Consider the following 18221-nt stretch of genomic DNA (forward strand, 5'->3'; position numbering starts at 1 on the left):
TCCATTAGCGTTGTACTGCAACATGTTTGTTTTGACAGTTTAATTATTATTATTATTTACGATTTATTTTATTTTTGTTTGCTCTATGTATAATATTATTTATTTTCAGAAACGACAATATTTGGTTATGTATGTCTATGGAAAAGTGATTCTTTGGATTTTTACCGGACTATTTGAACGAGGTATTGTTGATACCCCTCTAAGGACTAATGGACTTGAAAACTGTAAACGGTAAAATTAACGCCGTAATTTTATAATGTAAATTATAATTTTAATATTTATTTATTTAAATTTTAAGTGAAATTTTGTTATCCGCGCAATTGTTGCGTTCGGAGTTTACGTTTTCGGTAAGAAATTAGGTGACTGAACCGGTCCTTTTGGCCAATCACGGGCCACCATTTAAAAGTGAGTCTTACTGGTTATTTTGAGGAAACTAGTAAAAAAGAGAGTTCTACAATGGCCAGCTGAATGAGCGGCAACTTCGTGACGTCGGCGATTTTAAATCCTGAAAATTAGCTATCTAGCATCAGGCATCCCGGATAGTGGATGATAATTATGAACCATTAGGGAGTTCAGAATATTTAAATAGGATTTATCTAAAAAGATAAATATCATAGGAGTAATTAACGTGAGTAATAAAAGTGTCCAGATTTTTTTGTGTCCTAATCTTATGCACGAATCACGAAACTCCCGTTTTTACGTCACATCATCGCCGAAACTTATTATAAACATTGATTTCACGAATTAAATTGACTTTATAGATAATCTAAATAATACTTGGACATAAATTTTACGAATTTACACATTAATTAACAGACTCAGTGGTCCTATAGATGAGAGGCTCTGAGCTCTGCCGATGATTTTGAACCTATCTAGCCGAGGTAAATTGATTTAAGTTCCCTAAAAACATTAATTAAAAACTGTGTAGTGTCAACGAACCCGAATTAAGACTTTTGAAAATATTTAAATGTGCGCAACATAACTCCTGGTAATTGAACCTTTATTGAATTACTATGATGTCACCGTTAAATTAGGTTGTTGTTTTGGATATGAATAATAATTAAATATATTAATAAGATTGAATTTTTGAAATAGTTTTACATTGGAATAAAATAATTCTATATTTATTTTTTTTCAAAGTGTTGTGTTGTGTTATTTGTAATTTTACCCACTCCAGTGTATATTTATGTATGTTCCAAATCAATCAAATAACACCTAACTGTGACTTACCTTATACCAACATTACCAGTGAAGAGTCACACAATTAAGAAATTTAATTTATTACACAGTTTTATTCAGCCCAACGTTTTAGTGTGTGTGTGGGGCCTAAACTACTAGAAAGTTCCCGCACATACCTATTTGACAACCCAAGTGGGGCTTTTAAGCTTCAAAAGTTCCCTCACATATTTATTTGGAGCCCATACGGTGGGGCCGATTTTGAGGTTAAGGGACACCTCAACATTTTTTGTGTAAATTCTGTACCAGCCAAGTACTGAGTGCAAGTGCACTATTTGTGTAAAATATTATCTGGTCGATTGTTTCATTGCACATCACTATGGCAGATGAACAAAACAAATACTTTCTTAGAGAAAGATCACGAAGTGTAGGCGAGGAGAATGCTACTGGACAAACCTCAAGCAGTGAGTCGAATCCTTCATCATCTGCAGGGAATTCGCCTGTAGTCACCTGTGAGGAAAGGTTAGGGCGGCCCACATCTCCCCTAATCATGGAGCAGGAAAACTTAAGTGACACTGTCATTCACACAGCTGCACCCCAGGACAGTACTCCTACTCCACCGCCAGTGACACTTGAAGCACTGATGCAAATCTTGCTGCAGACAAATGCTCAGATAAAGCAGACCGACTCTAAATTGGAACAAAACAACACCGTTCTCAGTGAGAAACTGGAGCAGAACAGTACTGCCATGGAGCAAAACAACACTGCTCTCACTGAAAAATTAGAGCAAAATAACATTAATCTTACTGCTAAGTTAGATCAAACCAGTGACAGCATCAGGAATCTCGAGCATAGCATCGAGGTTAGACTCGCACAACAACACGAGGAGATCCAACAGATAGCCGAACAGGTCTCCCAGTACAACCGCAGGGTAGATGGGTTGGAGTCCCATGTCACTTCCCTAAGAAACATGATGGCCAACGAGCATCGAGGGCAGGCCAATGCCAGGGAAGAGGTGCGCGAGCACATCCAGCACCTGGAGAGTAGGCTTGGTGACATCGAGGTGGCCACAGCTACGCTGAGGGACAGGTTTGAAAATCTGTCTGTTCAACCGAGCCCTACAGCTGGATCAGCTGGTAGTATAGGCCAGGCCCAGGCAAGCGAGTGCCATGGACCCGCTGTTCCCACACTGCCCACCGCAGGCAAACGACAGGGCGGCACCGAGTGCTACACTGAGCACCAGCCCCAGGAACCGTCACGTGTCACACCCATCACTCATCGGCCAAGTAGCAGGACGTTTGTAAACACGTCGAGTATGGACCCTGCTACTCTGATCCACCACCCGGCCAAGCATTGGGCAGAGGCCATGCCCACGTTTTCAGGAAGGGTTACCGAGAACCCTATACGGTTCCTGAAACGTTTTGAGGAATATGCGGCCACGTTCAATCTCAGCGAGGCTGAGGTACTAAAGTGCCTCAACAGTGCGTTGAAAGGGCAGGCTTTCTACTGGTGGGAAATGCTGAGTGCAACCACCAGTAGCTACAATCACTTCCAGGCCATGTTCCGCCAGCAGTATTGGAGTCTGCGGATTCAGAGCAATCTGCGTGCCCAGCTCCATACTGAGAGGTATGACCCCAGGAAGGGCACAACGCTGGAAGCCCACCTCTCAACAATGTTTGAAAAAACTAGATACCTCGACTTGCCCATGACGGACGAGGAGTTCGTAGCGGCAATACTCACTCAGTTGCCGCTGCGCTACCAAAAGCAGTTGTCCGGCCTGACGTACCGAGACGTCACAGAGTTCAGCGAGAGGCTCTGGCCATTATATGGGCACTCCAGAAGTACAGGGATCTGCTACTTGGAGAAACAGTGAAATTGTTAACAGATCACCAGGCGTTAACATGCCTTAAGGCAGGCAAGTTATTTGGTAGCCGCCTTACGAGATGGTTTTTGCTACTGCAGGAATATGATATTCATATACATCATATCAAGGGATCTGCCAACACTACTGCAGATTACCTAAGTCGCCTGCATGAACTACAAGAAAGTTCACCATCTACATCAAAACGACAGAAGGAATTTTTAGTGGCACCAATATCCACAGAAATATTTAAAACCAACCCTAAACTCCGAGATATCCTGAAGGATATAAAATGTAAACAACAGGCAGATGAGTACTGCAAAAACACCATCAACCAGCTGCAGAAGCAGTCAGTTGATAATAAAATTCACCAGCATTTCTGTTTGTCAGCAGAAAATGTTTTGTTTGCCCAGTCAAGGAAGAGAGGCATTTTCGAAGATCACTGGAAACCAGTGATACCAGCTGATTTGAGGCAACCAATCACCTGGGAACTACATGTAGCCTTGGGACATGTAGGGAGCAAGAAGCTCATCGAAGCATTAAAGAGGCAAGTGTATTGGCCTAACATGTCACGCTATATAAGTAAGGTCACAAGTGCCTGTGACCTATGTCAGAAGGTGAAACCACCTGGACAACACCTGCATGGAGAATTGCAGCCAATCATTCCAACAGCACCATTGGGATTATTATCCGTTGATTTATTTGGCCCCCTACCACAGTCAAAGGGAGGTGTTAAGTATGTTTTTGTGATGCAAGATGTTTTCACGAAATTCACAAAATTATATGCAATTGTGAACCCAACTGCAAAAGCAGTTATGCAAAAATTAAAAACTTTCGTTGAAGAAATTGGTTTACCTAAAGTGGTATTGTCAGACAGAGGTACCCAGTTTACCAGTGATTTGTGGCAAACAGGAGTCAGGAAATTAGGTGCAATACCTACAACTATCAGTGTACGACATCCACAAAGTAACCCTGTGGAAAGACTCATGAAGTCAATAGGGAGTCTTTTACGTACGCTATGCCATAACTCGCAGCAATCATGGCGAGATAAGTTGCCATATGTAGAGTGCATTATTAACCATACTGTACATGGTTCTATTGGAATTACCCCTGGAGAAGCCATGAGCCTGAATAGATCGGCGGCGATCAACCCGAAGTATTTACCCCGATGTGAACAAACCCCTAATGAAGAAGAAAAACTACCTACAGGAGAAGAGGTAGAAGCTCTAGTGAAGAGGAAGTTGACAGCAGAAGCTGACATCAGACGCAAGAGGAAACCAGCATCAAAATTAGCAAAATTTAAAATTGGAGACCAGGTACTGAAGAAAACAACTCCAGTAAGCAAGGCCTGGGAACATGTAACCAAGAGATTGTTTTTGTTATTTGAAGGTCCTTATGTCATCACAGACATAGTGCAAGAGAATTGCTATGCACTAGCAGAGCCAGCAACAGGCCGACCAGTAGGCCGTTATAATATAACGCAGTTAAGGGAATACAAGAGCCCTACTACTATGTAAGCAGTACCGACCTAAGCTGTGAATGCCTCGTGATGATACAAGGTTTAGTACCATAAACAGCTGAGAGCAGTCTAAGTGTAAGTTTCAGACCAGGGATCTGAACTGTGCAGAGGAGTAAGTGTATGTCACTGTGATTATGTGATCTAGTACGCCATGTGAGGCGTAGTGCAGCCACTGTAATTTGTAATGTTAAGCGGAGGTGTAATTCCCGCTTGTTTCTGTGTAAAGGTGAAGTAAAATGCCACCTATGCAGATATTTACCCTGTGGTTATGCGGAAGTGTAATTCCCGTTATATTGCTGTATTTGAGGTGAAGTGAAATGCCACCCATACAGATGTTATTGTAGCCTGTGAAGCTACCAGTGTACAATGTGTATTGTATTTATGTATCAGTTGGCTTGCACAATTCCTCGTATGAGTATGAACTCAAATGTCACGAAGACATATATATACAACGCTAGACTAGCCTATACCTATGTGAAGCTGTATGTACTGTGTACTAACAAACGAGAAGAAATTAAGCTTATTTAGTGTCGATGTAACTATGTGGTATGATACCCCATCCTGCTGTGTAAACATAAGTAAACACTGGCATGCAAAGCATCTCTAAAAGCACATAACCCTTCGCAACTACAAGCAGAATAATATAATGCAGGTTACCTTGATTTATTGATGATGCTGAGTAATCCAATAGGCGTCGTTATGTTGATGATGAAAAATAGAAGATCACTGAATTTTCTAATATTTATAGAAGAACTCACTAAGATTTTAAAACTTCACTATTTTTTTTACCATTTCTGGGATGAATTTAGGGAAAAGAATGATCTTTAGGATTGCATTCTAACCAGAATGCAGATTAGAAAAGTATGCACTCATTTCGCATACAAATCCAATCAGATTTAGCTGAAACTTTTAGTTTATTAAACTTTGGATGTCAAGGCATTGATATTCTATGAAATGAAAACACTGAAATTTGGAATCGATGATTTTTAAGGATTTATTGGGAGGAGCCCCTATATAAGAAAATTACGTCGTCTCAACACTATTCACTCGCAGCACTGTCATAGTTGTTGAGTAGTATTCTTCGAATGATGTGAAGAATAGCGAAGCATGTGGATCTGAAAAACTCAGGATCTAAGCCCTTTGTCGCGAGAAGTGAATGTACTCCGGCAAACAAGTGTCCACAAGCAACTTCGCCTAACAGAAGTTTTAAAATTAAAAAAAAGCAAGAAAGTTTTTCTTAAAAAGAAATGAAAAAAATATTGAACATGTGATACCATATGTTGAAAGCTATCCTGATACAGCATGTTTGTGAAACAGCTGATTGGTAAAAGGAACCTTAGCTACACTGAAGCCAGGAGCCTCAGTAGGTTACAAGACTCATGTTACTGATAGTAACCAAGATGAAATGAAATGTGAACATTATTCAACCCAGCGAGACCGCTACGGGATGAAAACAACAGTAATGAAAGATGAGAAGAGGAAGATAAAGCCTCTACAGCTGTTGAGCTGAGCACAGCAGACTGAAATTGAAAAGTTACTAAGTTGGTAATTGTATAAACCAACGACTTCTCTGTATAGGAGAAGAAAATGGAAACAATGTGTAAAGACACTATGAAATTTTGATTGTACAACCTGTAAACATAATGGAATGTTAATGGTATGTTATGTAAATGTTATTATATACCTAATTATATATAAATGTTATATTTTATGATCAATTGCTAGTATGTACTATGTAAACATAACAATGAACTATTAATTGTCAGTATGTACATGATCTGATATATATTCTTGGATGAAATGTTAACAAGTGTGATGAAATGCAAATGTAAATAGCAAGCTAAAGATGCTATAGTTAAATGCAAATATTTTTAATAATGAAATGTAAACATGTAAGTTACAAACATTGAGTAATGAATAGCAATTATGTTATCTATCAATATGTTATAATGAAAAGCAAAACATGTGATGTTTAATATTCAATAATGATATGCTATAATGATATGTTTGGTGAAATGTATGAAATCTCATGAAATGAGAATACAAACAGGCAAATGCACTGTGGTGCATATTAATCAAGTACAAACTAACAATGTGATATGTTACTAGCAAGCAAAGTACTAATATTGAATTTATTGGTTATTGATAACCATGCATTGTTATGCAAGAATTGAGATTTAATAATTAATGGTATTTATTTATTTTTTTTTCTCTAACAATGATGTTGATAATGTGAATGTTATATGTTAAGCTAGGAATTTTAAGGTTAATTTAAGATATTTTTGTTTTAACGGTGACGTCATAGTGTTCCGCGGCAAGTACACAAGTTGTATTGCCTGCAGACACTTGTATTTGCAAGAGTACAAGTACGCACATAGTGATTAAGTTATTCGGTTAAGACCCGGACACCTATACTTAAGTCAGGTGCGAAGGTTACACCAGAGTGAGCTAGACATAGTGCGGTTCGCAACGATTGTGTACCTAACAGTGATGGGAATAGACGAGTGCTTCCTTGTGGGAAGTGGTGACCTCGCCCCACGCAATCAGCACCGCAGACGCCACGACGCCGTCTCGCGCGTAGTCGTGAGGCAGGGCGGCTGGACGCCGCCACATCAGCAGTTGATGACGTCAGCTGCAGTGCCAGATGCCGTGCTGTCTGGTACAGCATCATCGCCCCACGCCAGACCCCGTCGACGCGTGGTGAACCAGGCCAGGTTTGTTGGTCGTTTTGAGGACAGGCGCCGTCTCGACGCCGCTGTCCGCTGCAGGAAGGAGGAGTCGCAGCAAGGATGCAGTCATCACCGCAGGTGGACGTTGACCCACTGCCGTGACGTGACCTGGAGAACGTCCTATTGTTGACTCACGTGTACATTGCACCCCTTCGAATCCCTTTAGTGAATCATACTCACAGTAAGTAAGTCCTCCCGAGTCCTTCTCAACAGGAGCGGCTCAAGGCAGAAGCAGTCGGAGAGCAGCAGCAGTTCCAGCCTTCGAAGATTTTGCACTGCAAAATCCGTGAACTTCTTCGCGCAGGTCTGTTAGCAGCGACGACCCGACAACAAGTGTTTAAAAAGGCGCGATTTTCAGGCGCGCAACGGTAAAAAACGAATCGAGGAGGAGAGGTAGTCTCTCTCAAGTTGTTTTTTTTGTTTGTCGTTTGGTGCGCGCGTTGCTAGGCAACGAAGAGTGTTGTGTATTGTGCGACGGAGAAAGGGAAGTGCCAATCACATTGCACCGTTTTGAACAGGTCAAAGAGCACTGTTCAATGTAATTGACAAGGGCGGCAAAATCTGTACTGCAACATGTTTGTTTTGACAGTTTAATTATTATTATTATTTACGATTTATTTTATTTTTGTTTGCTCTATGTATAATATTATTTATTTTCAGAAACGACAATATTTGGTTATGTATGTCTATGGAAAAGTGATTCTTTGGATTTTTACCGGACTATTTGAACGAGGTATTGTTGATACCCCTCTAAGGACTAATGGACTTGAAAACTGTAAACGGTAAAATTAACGCCGTAATTTTATAATGTAAATTATAATTTTAATATTTATTTATTTAAATTTTAAGTGAAATTTTGTTATCCGCGCAATTGTTGCGTTCGGAGTTTACGTTTTCGGTAAGAAATTAGGTGACTGAACCGGTCCTTTTGGCCAATCACGGGCCACCATTTAAAAGTGAGTCTTACTGGTTATTTTGAGGAAACTAGTAAAAAAGAGAGTTCTACAATGGCCAGCTGAATGAGCGGCAACTTCGTGACGTCGGCGATTTTAAATCCTGAAAATTAGCTATCTAGCATCAGGCATCCCGGATAGTGGATGATAATTATGAACCATTAGGGAGTTCAGAATATTTAAATAGGATTTATCTAAAAAGATAAATATCATAGGAGTAATTAACGTGAGTAATAAAAGTGTCCAGATTTTTTTGTGTCCTAATCTTATGCACGAATCACGAAACTCCCGTTTTTACGTCACATCATCGCCGAAACTTATTATAAACATTGATTTCACGAATTAAATTGACTTTATAGATAATCTAAATAATACTTGGACATAAATTTTACGAATTTACACATTAATTAACAGACTCAGTGGTCCTATAGATGAGAGGCTCTGAGCTCTGCCGATGATTTTGAACCTATCTAGCCGAGGTAAATTGATTTAAGTTCCCTAAAAACATTAATTAAAAACTGTGTAGTGTCAACGAACCCGAATTAAGACTTTTGAAAATATTTAAATGTGCGCAACATAACTCCTGGTAATTGAACCTTTATTGAATTACTATGATGTCACCGTTAAATTAGGTTGTTGTTTTGGATATGAATAATAATTAAATATATTAATAAGATTGAATTTTTGAAATAGTTTTACATTGGAATAAAATAATTCTATATTTATTTTTTTTCAAAGTGTTGTGTTGTGTTATTTGTAATTTTACCCACTCCAGTGTATATTTATGTATGTTCCAAATCAATCAAATAACACCTAACTGTGACTTACCTTATACCAACATTACCAGTGAAGAGTCACACAATTAAGAAATTTAATTTATTACACAGTTTTATTCAGCCCAACGTTTTAGTGTGTGTGTGGGGCCTAAACTACTAGAAAGTTCCCGCACATACCTATTTGACAACCCAAGTGGGGCTTTTAAGCTTCAAAAGTTCCCTCACAGCGTCTCACAGTGGCGTAGCCAGGATTTTTGTGTAAGGGGGGGTGTTAAGAAACATGCCCCCCCCCCCCCCCCGTATTAAAGCACGGGGGGGGGGGGGGTCCTGTGGTCCTCCCCCGGGAAAAATGTGGATTTTAAGGTGTAAAAAATAGTGCTACATTTTTAGCAGTTTTCGGTGCTTTAAATATTGTAATGGTAAAAAATTTTATTGAATTTTTAATATGAAATTTGTTTCGAGTGATGAATGAGAAATTTAATTAAAGATTTGGTGCTTAGGAGGGGTGGGGAGTTGAACCCCTGACCCCCCCCCCCCTCCTGGCGTCTCATCACTTTTCCATCGCCTCTGATGGACCCCCCCCCCCCCCCCCCCCCTTGTCAACGAGATGTTCAGCTCAGTCCGTTGACTGACCCGCAGCGCAACCCGTCTGTCGGTGACAAGTTCGCCAGCCGGGCGGGGCAGAAGGGCATCTGCAGCCTGCTGTGGCCGGCGGAGGATCTGCCCTTCACGGAGACCGGCCTCCACCCGGACATCATCTTCAACCCCCACGGCTTCCCCTCCCGAATGACGATAGGTACGTCCGGCGTTAGCGACCGTGGTGTGCCAGCCATGTAGTATTTCCATAATCCGGCTGACTTTGAAATTTCTCGTGGGATCGGGATCTGATAACTTTGGACTACTTATTTACCAGGGAAAAAAACCTTTCAAAAAAAGTCAAATCAGTGTTTTTTCAGATGTAAATTTCTCAACTAGAAAATTTAAAAAGAGTTTTGAATTGTACACTTAAAACATCCTAAAGAGTATCCCACTTAGGAAAATTTCCTTATTTAAAAAAATTAGCATTGGACCTATTTAAATACATACAGTTTAATGCATGTATGTTATTTGCAAGTAAACAGCCATCATTTGTATTTAGGTCTTTGGGTCATTCCATGTAAGTTCAACCACACTATGACACCCACCGTCTCAGATTTTGTCTAAACTTGGCATGGTTGTTCTATCCATTGATGTAAGTAACCATACCAATTTGTTTTGCTCTATCTCTAATGGTTTAGATTTTACAGCCCCTTAAAGTTTATGGATTATTGGCATTTTGACCATCTGGCCGCCGTTAACTAAATTTGTTGTCCAATGGAAAAAAATTCATATTTTTTTTATTTACTAACCATTTTGTCTGAAAAAATTTTTAAGTTTGGATCAATGTAGCAGGAATAATATAAAAAATGAACAAAACTACTAAGTGTTTATTTGGAACCATAAAAAAATCTCAAAGTGTAATTTTTATGATTATCAAAACAAAATGTAGAGTTTTACGGAAAATGGTAAATCTCATAAAGGGAAAAGGATAATCATGAAATCTCTGTTTTCTTTTTGTTCTAAAAGATATGTTCTACCACATTAAACAGTAAGATTCGTGGTTTTTTTACTCCTTTGATAATTTTTTTCACTTCAAAACACTAAAATGAGTTAATTATTTAATTTTGTTTAAAAAGCTGCTTTGGCCGCTATTTGCCTGCCTGCCTGTGTTTCTGAATTATATACAGATGATTAAAATCCTACCATATTTTCCTTTTGGTATCCCACACACCTTTTTATAAAATAAATTACCTTACTTGTTGCTTCCTGTTTCCCATGCTGTCAAATCCTGCATTCCTGCCATGACATCAACCTGTTCCAGTTACAACAGGCTGAATGTTTATGAACATATGTACATATCTTTATTGTGCAACAGTGGCGTAACATCAATATCGTTGAGTACACGAGGTGATGTCCAGCAGCTACACAACAGCTCGAATATAATCAGATATTCATTATTTCTAATTATAATTTTTTTTTTTTAATTGAATCAGTTATTTTGATATGTGTTTGAATTTTTAAATATTTGCCCAGGCCTATTTGCAATGTAAACATTGCTGTCTCACCGTCATGTAATACAGTATGTCTGCTGGTAGGACCTTGTGGTAACAATGAGTATGTGTGTCATGGTTGTAGATATAATATTGACAACTTGTGTGTGCAGCCATGATCATCGAGGTAATGGCGGGGAAGTCTGCGGCAATCCACGGTCTTGTCCACGATGCAACACCGTTCAAGTTCTCTGAGAAGGACACTGCTGCAGAGTACTTTGGGAGAATGCTTGAAGCAGGTGATTGTGCTGTAAATTTGAAACCGTAAAAAAAGGCAGTAAAATTGATTCCTCGGAGAAGCTCAGCCTCAGCCACATGAATATTTTTTTTTCTTTTTTTACGTAACCCCTTTTAATGTTTCAGGAGGATCAAGGTGGTAAAACCAAGTGATGTTGGACTCTTAGTCATTTGGCTATACCAACTAGTTTTCAAATTTTTTTTTAGTCTCTCCATTTGGGTGCCTAGCTATTATTAATTTTACCTTCTTGTGCAGTATTTCCTATGCCATGAATTACAGTACATACTGATTTCTTGGCTGATAATGTAATCATGTTGATGCAGTAGTTGTCAAAATAAGTTTCAAATGTACTTACACGTGTAGTTATTGGATTCATCTGTTCATACATGATAATATTTGATGATGGATTACACTTAGTAATCATCTGCTACTATTTCTTGTATGTATTGACGATGGTCTGATTGTACCTGTGGATTTAGGTCAGGACTTAAATCAGCCATAGTTCTGACGGGCAGTACTGTAGCTTGTGTTCATATTAAAGCATTTCTAGTTCCCTTCCCATTCTTCTTTTCACTTAAGCCTCATCTCGCCTTCTCTTCATGCATTGTTCAGGCTGAGCAGCGTTATGTCGTGCATCGGATGCCTTACTAGCACGAACAGAGGCGGGTGGATACGCGAATATTTCCTGGATGGCTATAGAGAAAAATCACAAACTAAGGTTAAAGATACAGTAAAACTTGGTGAAAAGGTTCAGAGGGGTTAATAGGATCAAAAGTTTATAACATTATTTTTGAAACAATATAGCAGATAATTTTATGCATTGTTTTAATAGTTCTAATGATTGTTCTAATACATAGTTGTATGTATAATTCTTTTGTGAAATATTATGTTTGAAAATATAATTTTTCAAACTTTTGATCTATTAACCCTGTTTAACGGTACAATTTAAGTTTTGAATTTTTTGGTTTTGGGGAGGGGGTGCCCACCTTAAAATACTCTACTCAACAAATGTGTACCGAGTTAAAACTTGACCTGAGTTTCAACTATTTTGTCAACAATTGATCACCACTGGCAGCAAACAAGTGTATTTTCTTACAACTTTGTGTGCTACATGTAGTGATAGTTACAATTTTTTTTTTGCACTTGAATACAGGCTTAAAACCTGGTTCCCCCCCCCCCCCCCCTTAATGTGCTCGCACTATGTGATGCTTGCAGGCGGGTACAACTACTACGGCACAGAGAAGATGTACAGCGGCATAGAAGGCTGCGAGATGGAAGCAGCTATTTTCTTTGGAGTGGTCCATTACCAGCGACTGAGGCACATGGTGTCTGATAAGTGGCAGGTCAGTACCACGAATCAGTTTTCGCTTGCGAATACTGTAAAAACATGGATTTTCATTTTGGCAGTTTGTAAGTGCCTTCCTAACCCTTGTTAAACAAAATTTTTATCCTGTCGCTGGTAACCCAGTGTAGCCTACCCATTTACGCTTTATCTTGGTGAAGTGGTCGCCGTTCCGCCACATCTTCAGAGCTGGGAATCAATGGTAAGTGGGAGGTGCCGCAGTCATGCTTATGCGGAGTCGTGTTCGGGCCGAGTACCAGTCGTGGCTTGCTCGCACACGTACTTTCCGGAAAGTCGGAGAGAGTCTCGGATGGGGGCGGGCCCTTTGGAGGTCACCCCGAATGTGAGAGCCGGAGCAGTTTGTCACGTCAGATGAAGAGTCCGAGGGTGATGCGTGCGAGTGTCTGTGAACGCGGTGTTTGCTGCAGGTGCGCAGCACGGGTCCGGTGGACACCCTGACCCGCCAGCCGCTGAAGGGGCGGAGGAGAGGGGGCGGCGTGAGGTTCGGAGAGATGGAGCGAGACGCCCTGCTGGCGCACGGGGCGTCCTTCCTGCTGCACGACAGGCTGTTCCACTGCTCCGACAAGAGCCGGGTCAGTCCTGCGTCACACTGTGGGATGGCATTGTGCGTTCACTCTCAGTGACGACGTCACAGCTGTTCTCACGGGCATTATCGTTTTATGCAGAGGGTACAGACATGCCCCATGTGCGAAAAATCCCTCTGTGTTCAGTGAAAATAATGTAAAATAATATTTACAGGTTAGTTCATTAGTATTATATACTGTGACAATGTTTTATCACTCATACTTTGCACTATTACAGTAAAACTCGTATAAGAAGTTACCGCACAATACGATTTTCCTTCTAATACGGTCAAATGTTTCGGTCCTGCCATGTCTTCCATAATTCCTATGTAAGAAGTTTGCCAAAAACTTTGTTTCTAGTATCAATTGTAACTGCACTTTTTGGAAAGGGCCCTAGCCTCGTTTTCTGTCACTACCAGAGGAGGGGTTCGGCACTGGATTGGGCTGTAAGTTCGTGATTCTCCCACTTGCCATTTAAGTAATGCCTTTTATTCTCTTAACACTGTACATGGACGGATCGCTGGGTGTTCCTACTCTAGCAGAGACTCGAACATAACTTCGGTAGCGAGTACCCGCCGCTCGGCGATTGACTAGGGGAGGCTTGTGGCCTGCTGGTCTCTACTCTCGCAAGTCTCTAGCGACCAAACATTATCTCTGTTTGACTAATAATTACTGGCCTAACATCGGCCCGAAACAACCTTTCCTTCCAGCTTGCTAAACTCACTCTCTGAACTCTCTTTTCAAAAAAACTAGTCATCAGCTCTATGCTTGCACGCAGTGCGAGGCGGGACAAACCAAGTGCAAGGCAGCTGTTTTCTGTAGGAGAATAATGGCGGGGGGGGGGGGGGGGGGGGGGAGCTAAAGACCAACGACCTGGAAGTTGCACACACTCAGACACCTTCACTGCCTTATTGCAAAATAAATCCTCTTAAGTTCTCTTATATAATGCTAAAATCAGTTATTTGTTAGGTAATTTCAGTTTACTTATTTCATAGCAGAAGTAAGAACTTGTCCAATGTGTAAATTCTCTTTTAGACCAGTTTTCAAACTGTTCTGCCGTCCCTGTGTAGCGTGTATGAAAACTTGTTGGCATTTTGTATGGTTAAGTTGATGACGGTATAGTGTGAGCGCACGTAGTCTAATATCAATATTGATAGGTCGCAGAATGCATGTTGCGCGCTTGTGCCGAGTAACCCACTCTTGTTTGGGCAATAATTTTTGTCAGTTTATTTCAAGTCGATAGACTTAAGCTAAATAAAACATTGTCCACGCAACGAATGTTTTGGCGAGAAACTGACCTCTGGTAGGATGACGATTTGACGAAGGCAGCTGCACGTCTGATGATGGCGATAGAACTCGTATTTCCTGTCTTTGTATCCACCGGCAGCTTGGAGCTTGTGGTGCCAGATTCACATTTTTCCGTGCGTACACTTCGCACTAAGTTACATCATACTCGGTGGCATGGTTTATTTCCAGAGTTTTGGTATTAATTTTTCCTTCACTTCAAATTCCACCTGGTGCATTGTTAAGCTTTCCCCCTCGTCTTGTTCGGACCCTCCTCGCAGAGGGCTAGACGTGGCGCGGTGGTGCCCACAGACGCTGCTGTGCAGTGCGTGTGGCAGCCTGCTGAGCCCCGTCCAGCCGCCCCAGCCGCGCGGCCCCGAGGGGAGGAAGGCCCGGTGCCTGCTGTGCGGGGACCAGGGCAGCATCGTCGAGGTGGAGATCCCCTACATCTTCCGCTACTTCGTGGCCCAGCTCGCCTCCGTCAACATCAAGCTGAGGCTCGACGTGGGGGAGCTGCACCTGGGACACTGAGGGTGCCCTCGGCGGACCGCCGTCGCGAACAGTTACCACGGCTCCAGATGACGTACTTGTAAATACTTGTTTTTCCATTGTGAACTCTCAGTGAATCATTGGTATCAATTTCAAAACCCTTATTCGGCACCTGTATTCTGCGATCCTATTGAATTATATTGTACAGGATGTCCATAGAAATCAGTAGAATTATTTCCATATTTCCCTAACTTTTTTTCTGAAAGTAATAGAGACAATCCTGCCTCACCCTCCGCCACCAGAACTTTGCACACGCCATTTTACAGCGTGTACGACTGCCTTTGAACGCCAACTGGTGGGGTTGAGGGGGGGGGGGGGGGGTGCTTAAAGTCTGAGTGAAGTCGTACCGGGGCATGACCATTCCCTCCTCACACGACTATCACTGACAAATTTCCATGACAATTTTTCCATAACTTTTTCAGGTTTTAAAGTAAATTCCCCTTTTTTAAATTTTGAAACTTAACTTACAGCTGTTGGTGTTTTGTTCTCCTAATCCGAGACATCTGTACCATCAATACTGACAATTTTTGCATTTTTAAACTTTTGAAGCTTTAAAGATTCTTTGAAACTACTTAAAACTACAGCTCTAAGTGAAAAAAAAAATTATTGAAGTGAAACTTCTTTGGGTGCTGTGAGAGTAAAATTTTTATGAAATGTTTCTGATGCAAAGAGGACAGAATAGGTACTTGACCAAAGCTGTATAAAGCACTATGCAATTTAGTTGCTGGGCTCATTTTCATTCGCCTCTTGGTGAGAATTCTTCCCCCACCCAAAAAAAAATAAAGAATGAAAGAGCACATGCATAAGCACTTGTTCTAGAAAATAGATTTAAATATCCTATAGTCAGCTGTAAAATGCCTTGAATTTTTTTATAGCTACCAGCACACTTCTGTTCCTCCATGTTCAACCGGCAGTGTAGAGAGCACATTGAAACAGTCCCTGCACTTCTTGTTATGAATTTATTTTGTTCAGAGATTTGGCATGATCTAAATGGCAGAATTGTTTGATAAGTAACATGTGCAGTTTTTTTAATGTGTAATTCAATAATGATTATTTAATCAATATTGATAATCATTATTTATCAATAATTTCTGAGGTCATGAGCACTTATTTTGGAGTAATAAATTTAATTCATGTTTATTAGTTAATTTTAATCAAACTTCTAATAAAGAAAGGTTGATTCTTAAATACTTGAAAACCTGAAAATCCTGCACTGTCAAATCTGGTTTCTAATCATTGTGTAAAATGGCATTTCAATATTGTAAGTAGTTTTAACAGTTTTTATGAGTTAGACTATAGTTTTTCGTAATCACTCGGTTAGGTTAGCTACATATAAAATATTGTTAACATGTGAATGGTTGCTCAAGTAAGTTTCATTTTTTTACCATAAAATGTATTAACAAGATAAGTGAAAATATCAAAGGAAATAAATTTTAAAATTTATTGATCCTTCAAATTTTTACTTTAAACCCTTCCAATACTTTATTTATATAGAAATTTGTCTTTGTCATTTTACCTCTTACAATACAGTATACTTTTCAGGTTCGAGTTGCCTTCTATCACAAGTACAGTGTTACATATACATGCTTTTTTTTCTTGGACACATGTATTTGCAGTACTTCCATATATTGATAGGCAAGCTGTGATATGTTGATAAAACTTAAAATTTTGTAATGACAATGAGACATACAAATAACGTGCAATTTTCAGGTAAGTAGCATTATTATTTTTTACAAATGGTTAATAAAATATGAACTTTTTTACTATTGAAAATTTGAAGGCATCACCAACAAAGGTGAGCCACAGTAGTGGAGTGGTCATAAGGTGACTCAGGCTCAACAACTGTATTCTCTGCAATTGGGAGATGTGGGATTGTGAGTTTTCTCAAAGTACAGTGGAACATTACTTAAAGATTCTGCAGCTGAGTAACGGTTTAATAGAAAACATCAAGTACCAAGAATGTTTCTCAGGTACTGCACTCTCCCATTACTGTGGTTTGTATACCACCTTACTATCCTTAATTTGTCTTAAATTAAGTGCCTTTAAAAGTCCTTAAATTGCACTAAGAATCCATAAAAACTCCTTACTAAAGACTTGTATCTTGCAAGTAATAAATGCAGGTTTTTAAATGCTTTGTTTGCGACTTGGCAGAAAAACATGCTTTACGCATGCCTCATACACTTGGCAAATTTTGGGCCACCTGCAAATATTTTAGATTTTATATTAAAAAAACTTTAAATTGTAGCATTGCACAATGAGGAATTGTGATGTATATATTTTTTTTGGGCCATGAGAATATTGATTAAGAATAACTTTGATGTGAAAGATAGTAATTATTTAATATGTAGATAAGGGTTGTTCAAATCTGTTAAGAATTGTTATTAATTACTTTGGTTGAATTTCATGGAAACCTTAAAATACTTATTTCCTCGAGATACCTTATTATTAATTTGAGGGTTAACTCCAGTTCGTAATAATTAATTTTGATATTTGATAATTAATTTCAGTAATTGTTTTGTTTAAAGCAGTATAGATTATAATTTTACAGAACATCATTTTTGAACAAAAGTTTCTAATATGGTATGAATTTCAACTTTGTTTACTAAATTTTTAACATTGTATTTGAATTTTTTGGGTAATTTTAGATTATATTGCTAGTGTAATATTTTGAGAATAGTCTGGAAGGTACAGAAGGAAGAGCGGACAGGCGCGACACTGGCGCCAGAAAGTTATTTTTCACTTTGTAAATGCGTGTTTGGGATTTACACGTCACGTTGTACGCACAGCTGTAGCGACCATCTGGAAGGGTCTCTGAAGGCTACCACTAGCCAGCCAATCAGGGCGAGCCCTGGCGTCAAGTGATGTGCCCATACAAATTTCCTTATATGGTCATGTTTTGGAATTATGTGCGCCGATTGGTCAGTTGGCCCACGGGGTTGCCTCCCTTGTTTTCACCTTTACAAGGGAAGGTAATCTCGTCGACCAAGCCACTTGTTGCTCGATCGTCGCCGAACTCTGTCGCGTCGTCGGCAAGTCGCAAGACAAATGGAAAATTACTAAGAGATAATTTAATGCCTAGGG

At 39.8% G+C, this 18221-nt stretch overlaps 1 protein-coding gene across 1 annotated transcript in view; it reads left to right on the forward strand.

Moving 5' to 3' along the window:
• Nucleotides 1-16587, forward strand: part of LOC134543105 (DNA-directed RNA polymerase I subunit RPA2) — a 48076-nt gene extending 31489 nt beyond the window's left edge. The window contains exons 17-21 of the mRNA XM_063387909.1: nucleotides 9654-9810; nucleotides 11257-11382; nucleotides 12597-12724; nucleotides 13152-13316; nucleotides 14904-16587. Coding sequence (XP_063243979.1) covers nucleotides 9654-9810; nucleotides 11257-11382; nucleotides 12597-12724; nucleotides 13152-13316; nucleotides 14904-15122 — 795 coding nt within the window. The 3' untranslated portion in view covers nucleotides 15123-16587. The remainder of the gene's footprint in view (nucleotides 1-9653; nucleotides 9811-11256; nucleotides 11383-12596; nucleotides 12725-13151; nucleotides 13317-14903) is intronic.
• Nucleotides 16588-18221: the final 1634 nt, after the last annotated feature.

The sequence above is a fragment of the Bacillus rossius genome, assembly GCF_032445375.1.
Source record: "Bacillus rossius redtenbacheri isolate Brsri chromosome 9 unlocalized genomic scaffold, Brsri_v3 Brsri_v3_scf9_2, whole genome shotgun sequence".
Lineage (NCBI taxonomy): Eukaryota > Metazoa > Arthropoda > Insecta > Phasmatodea > Bacillidae > Bacillus > Bacillus rossius.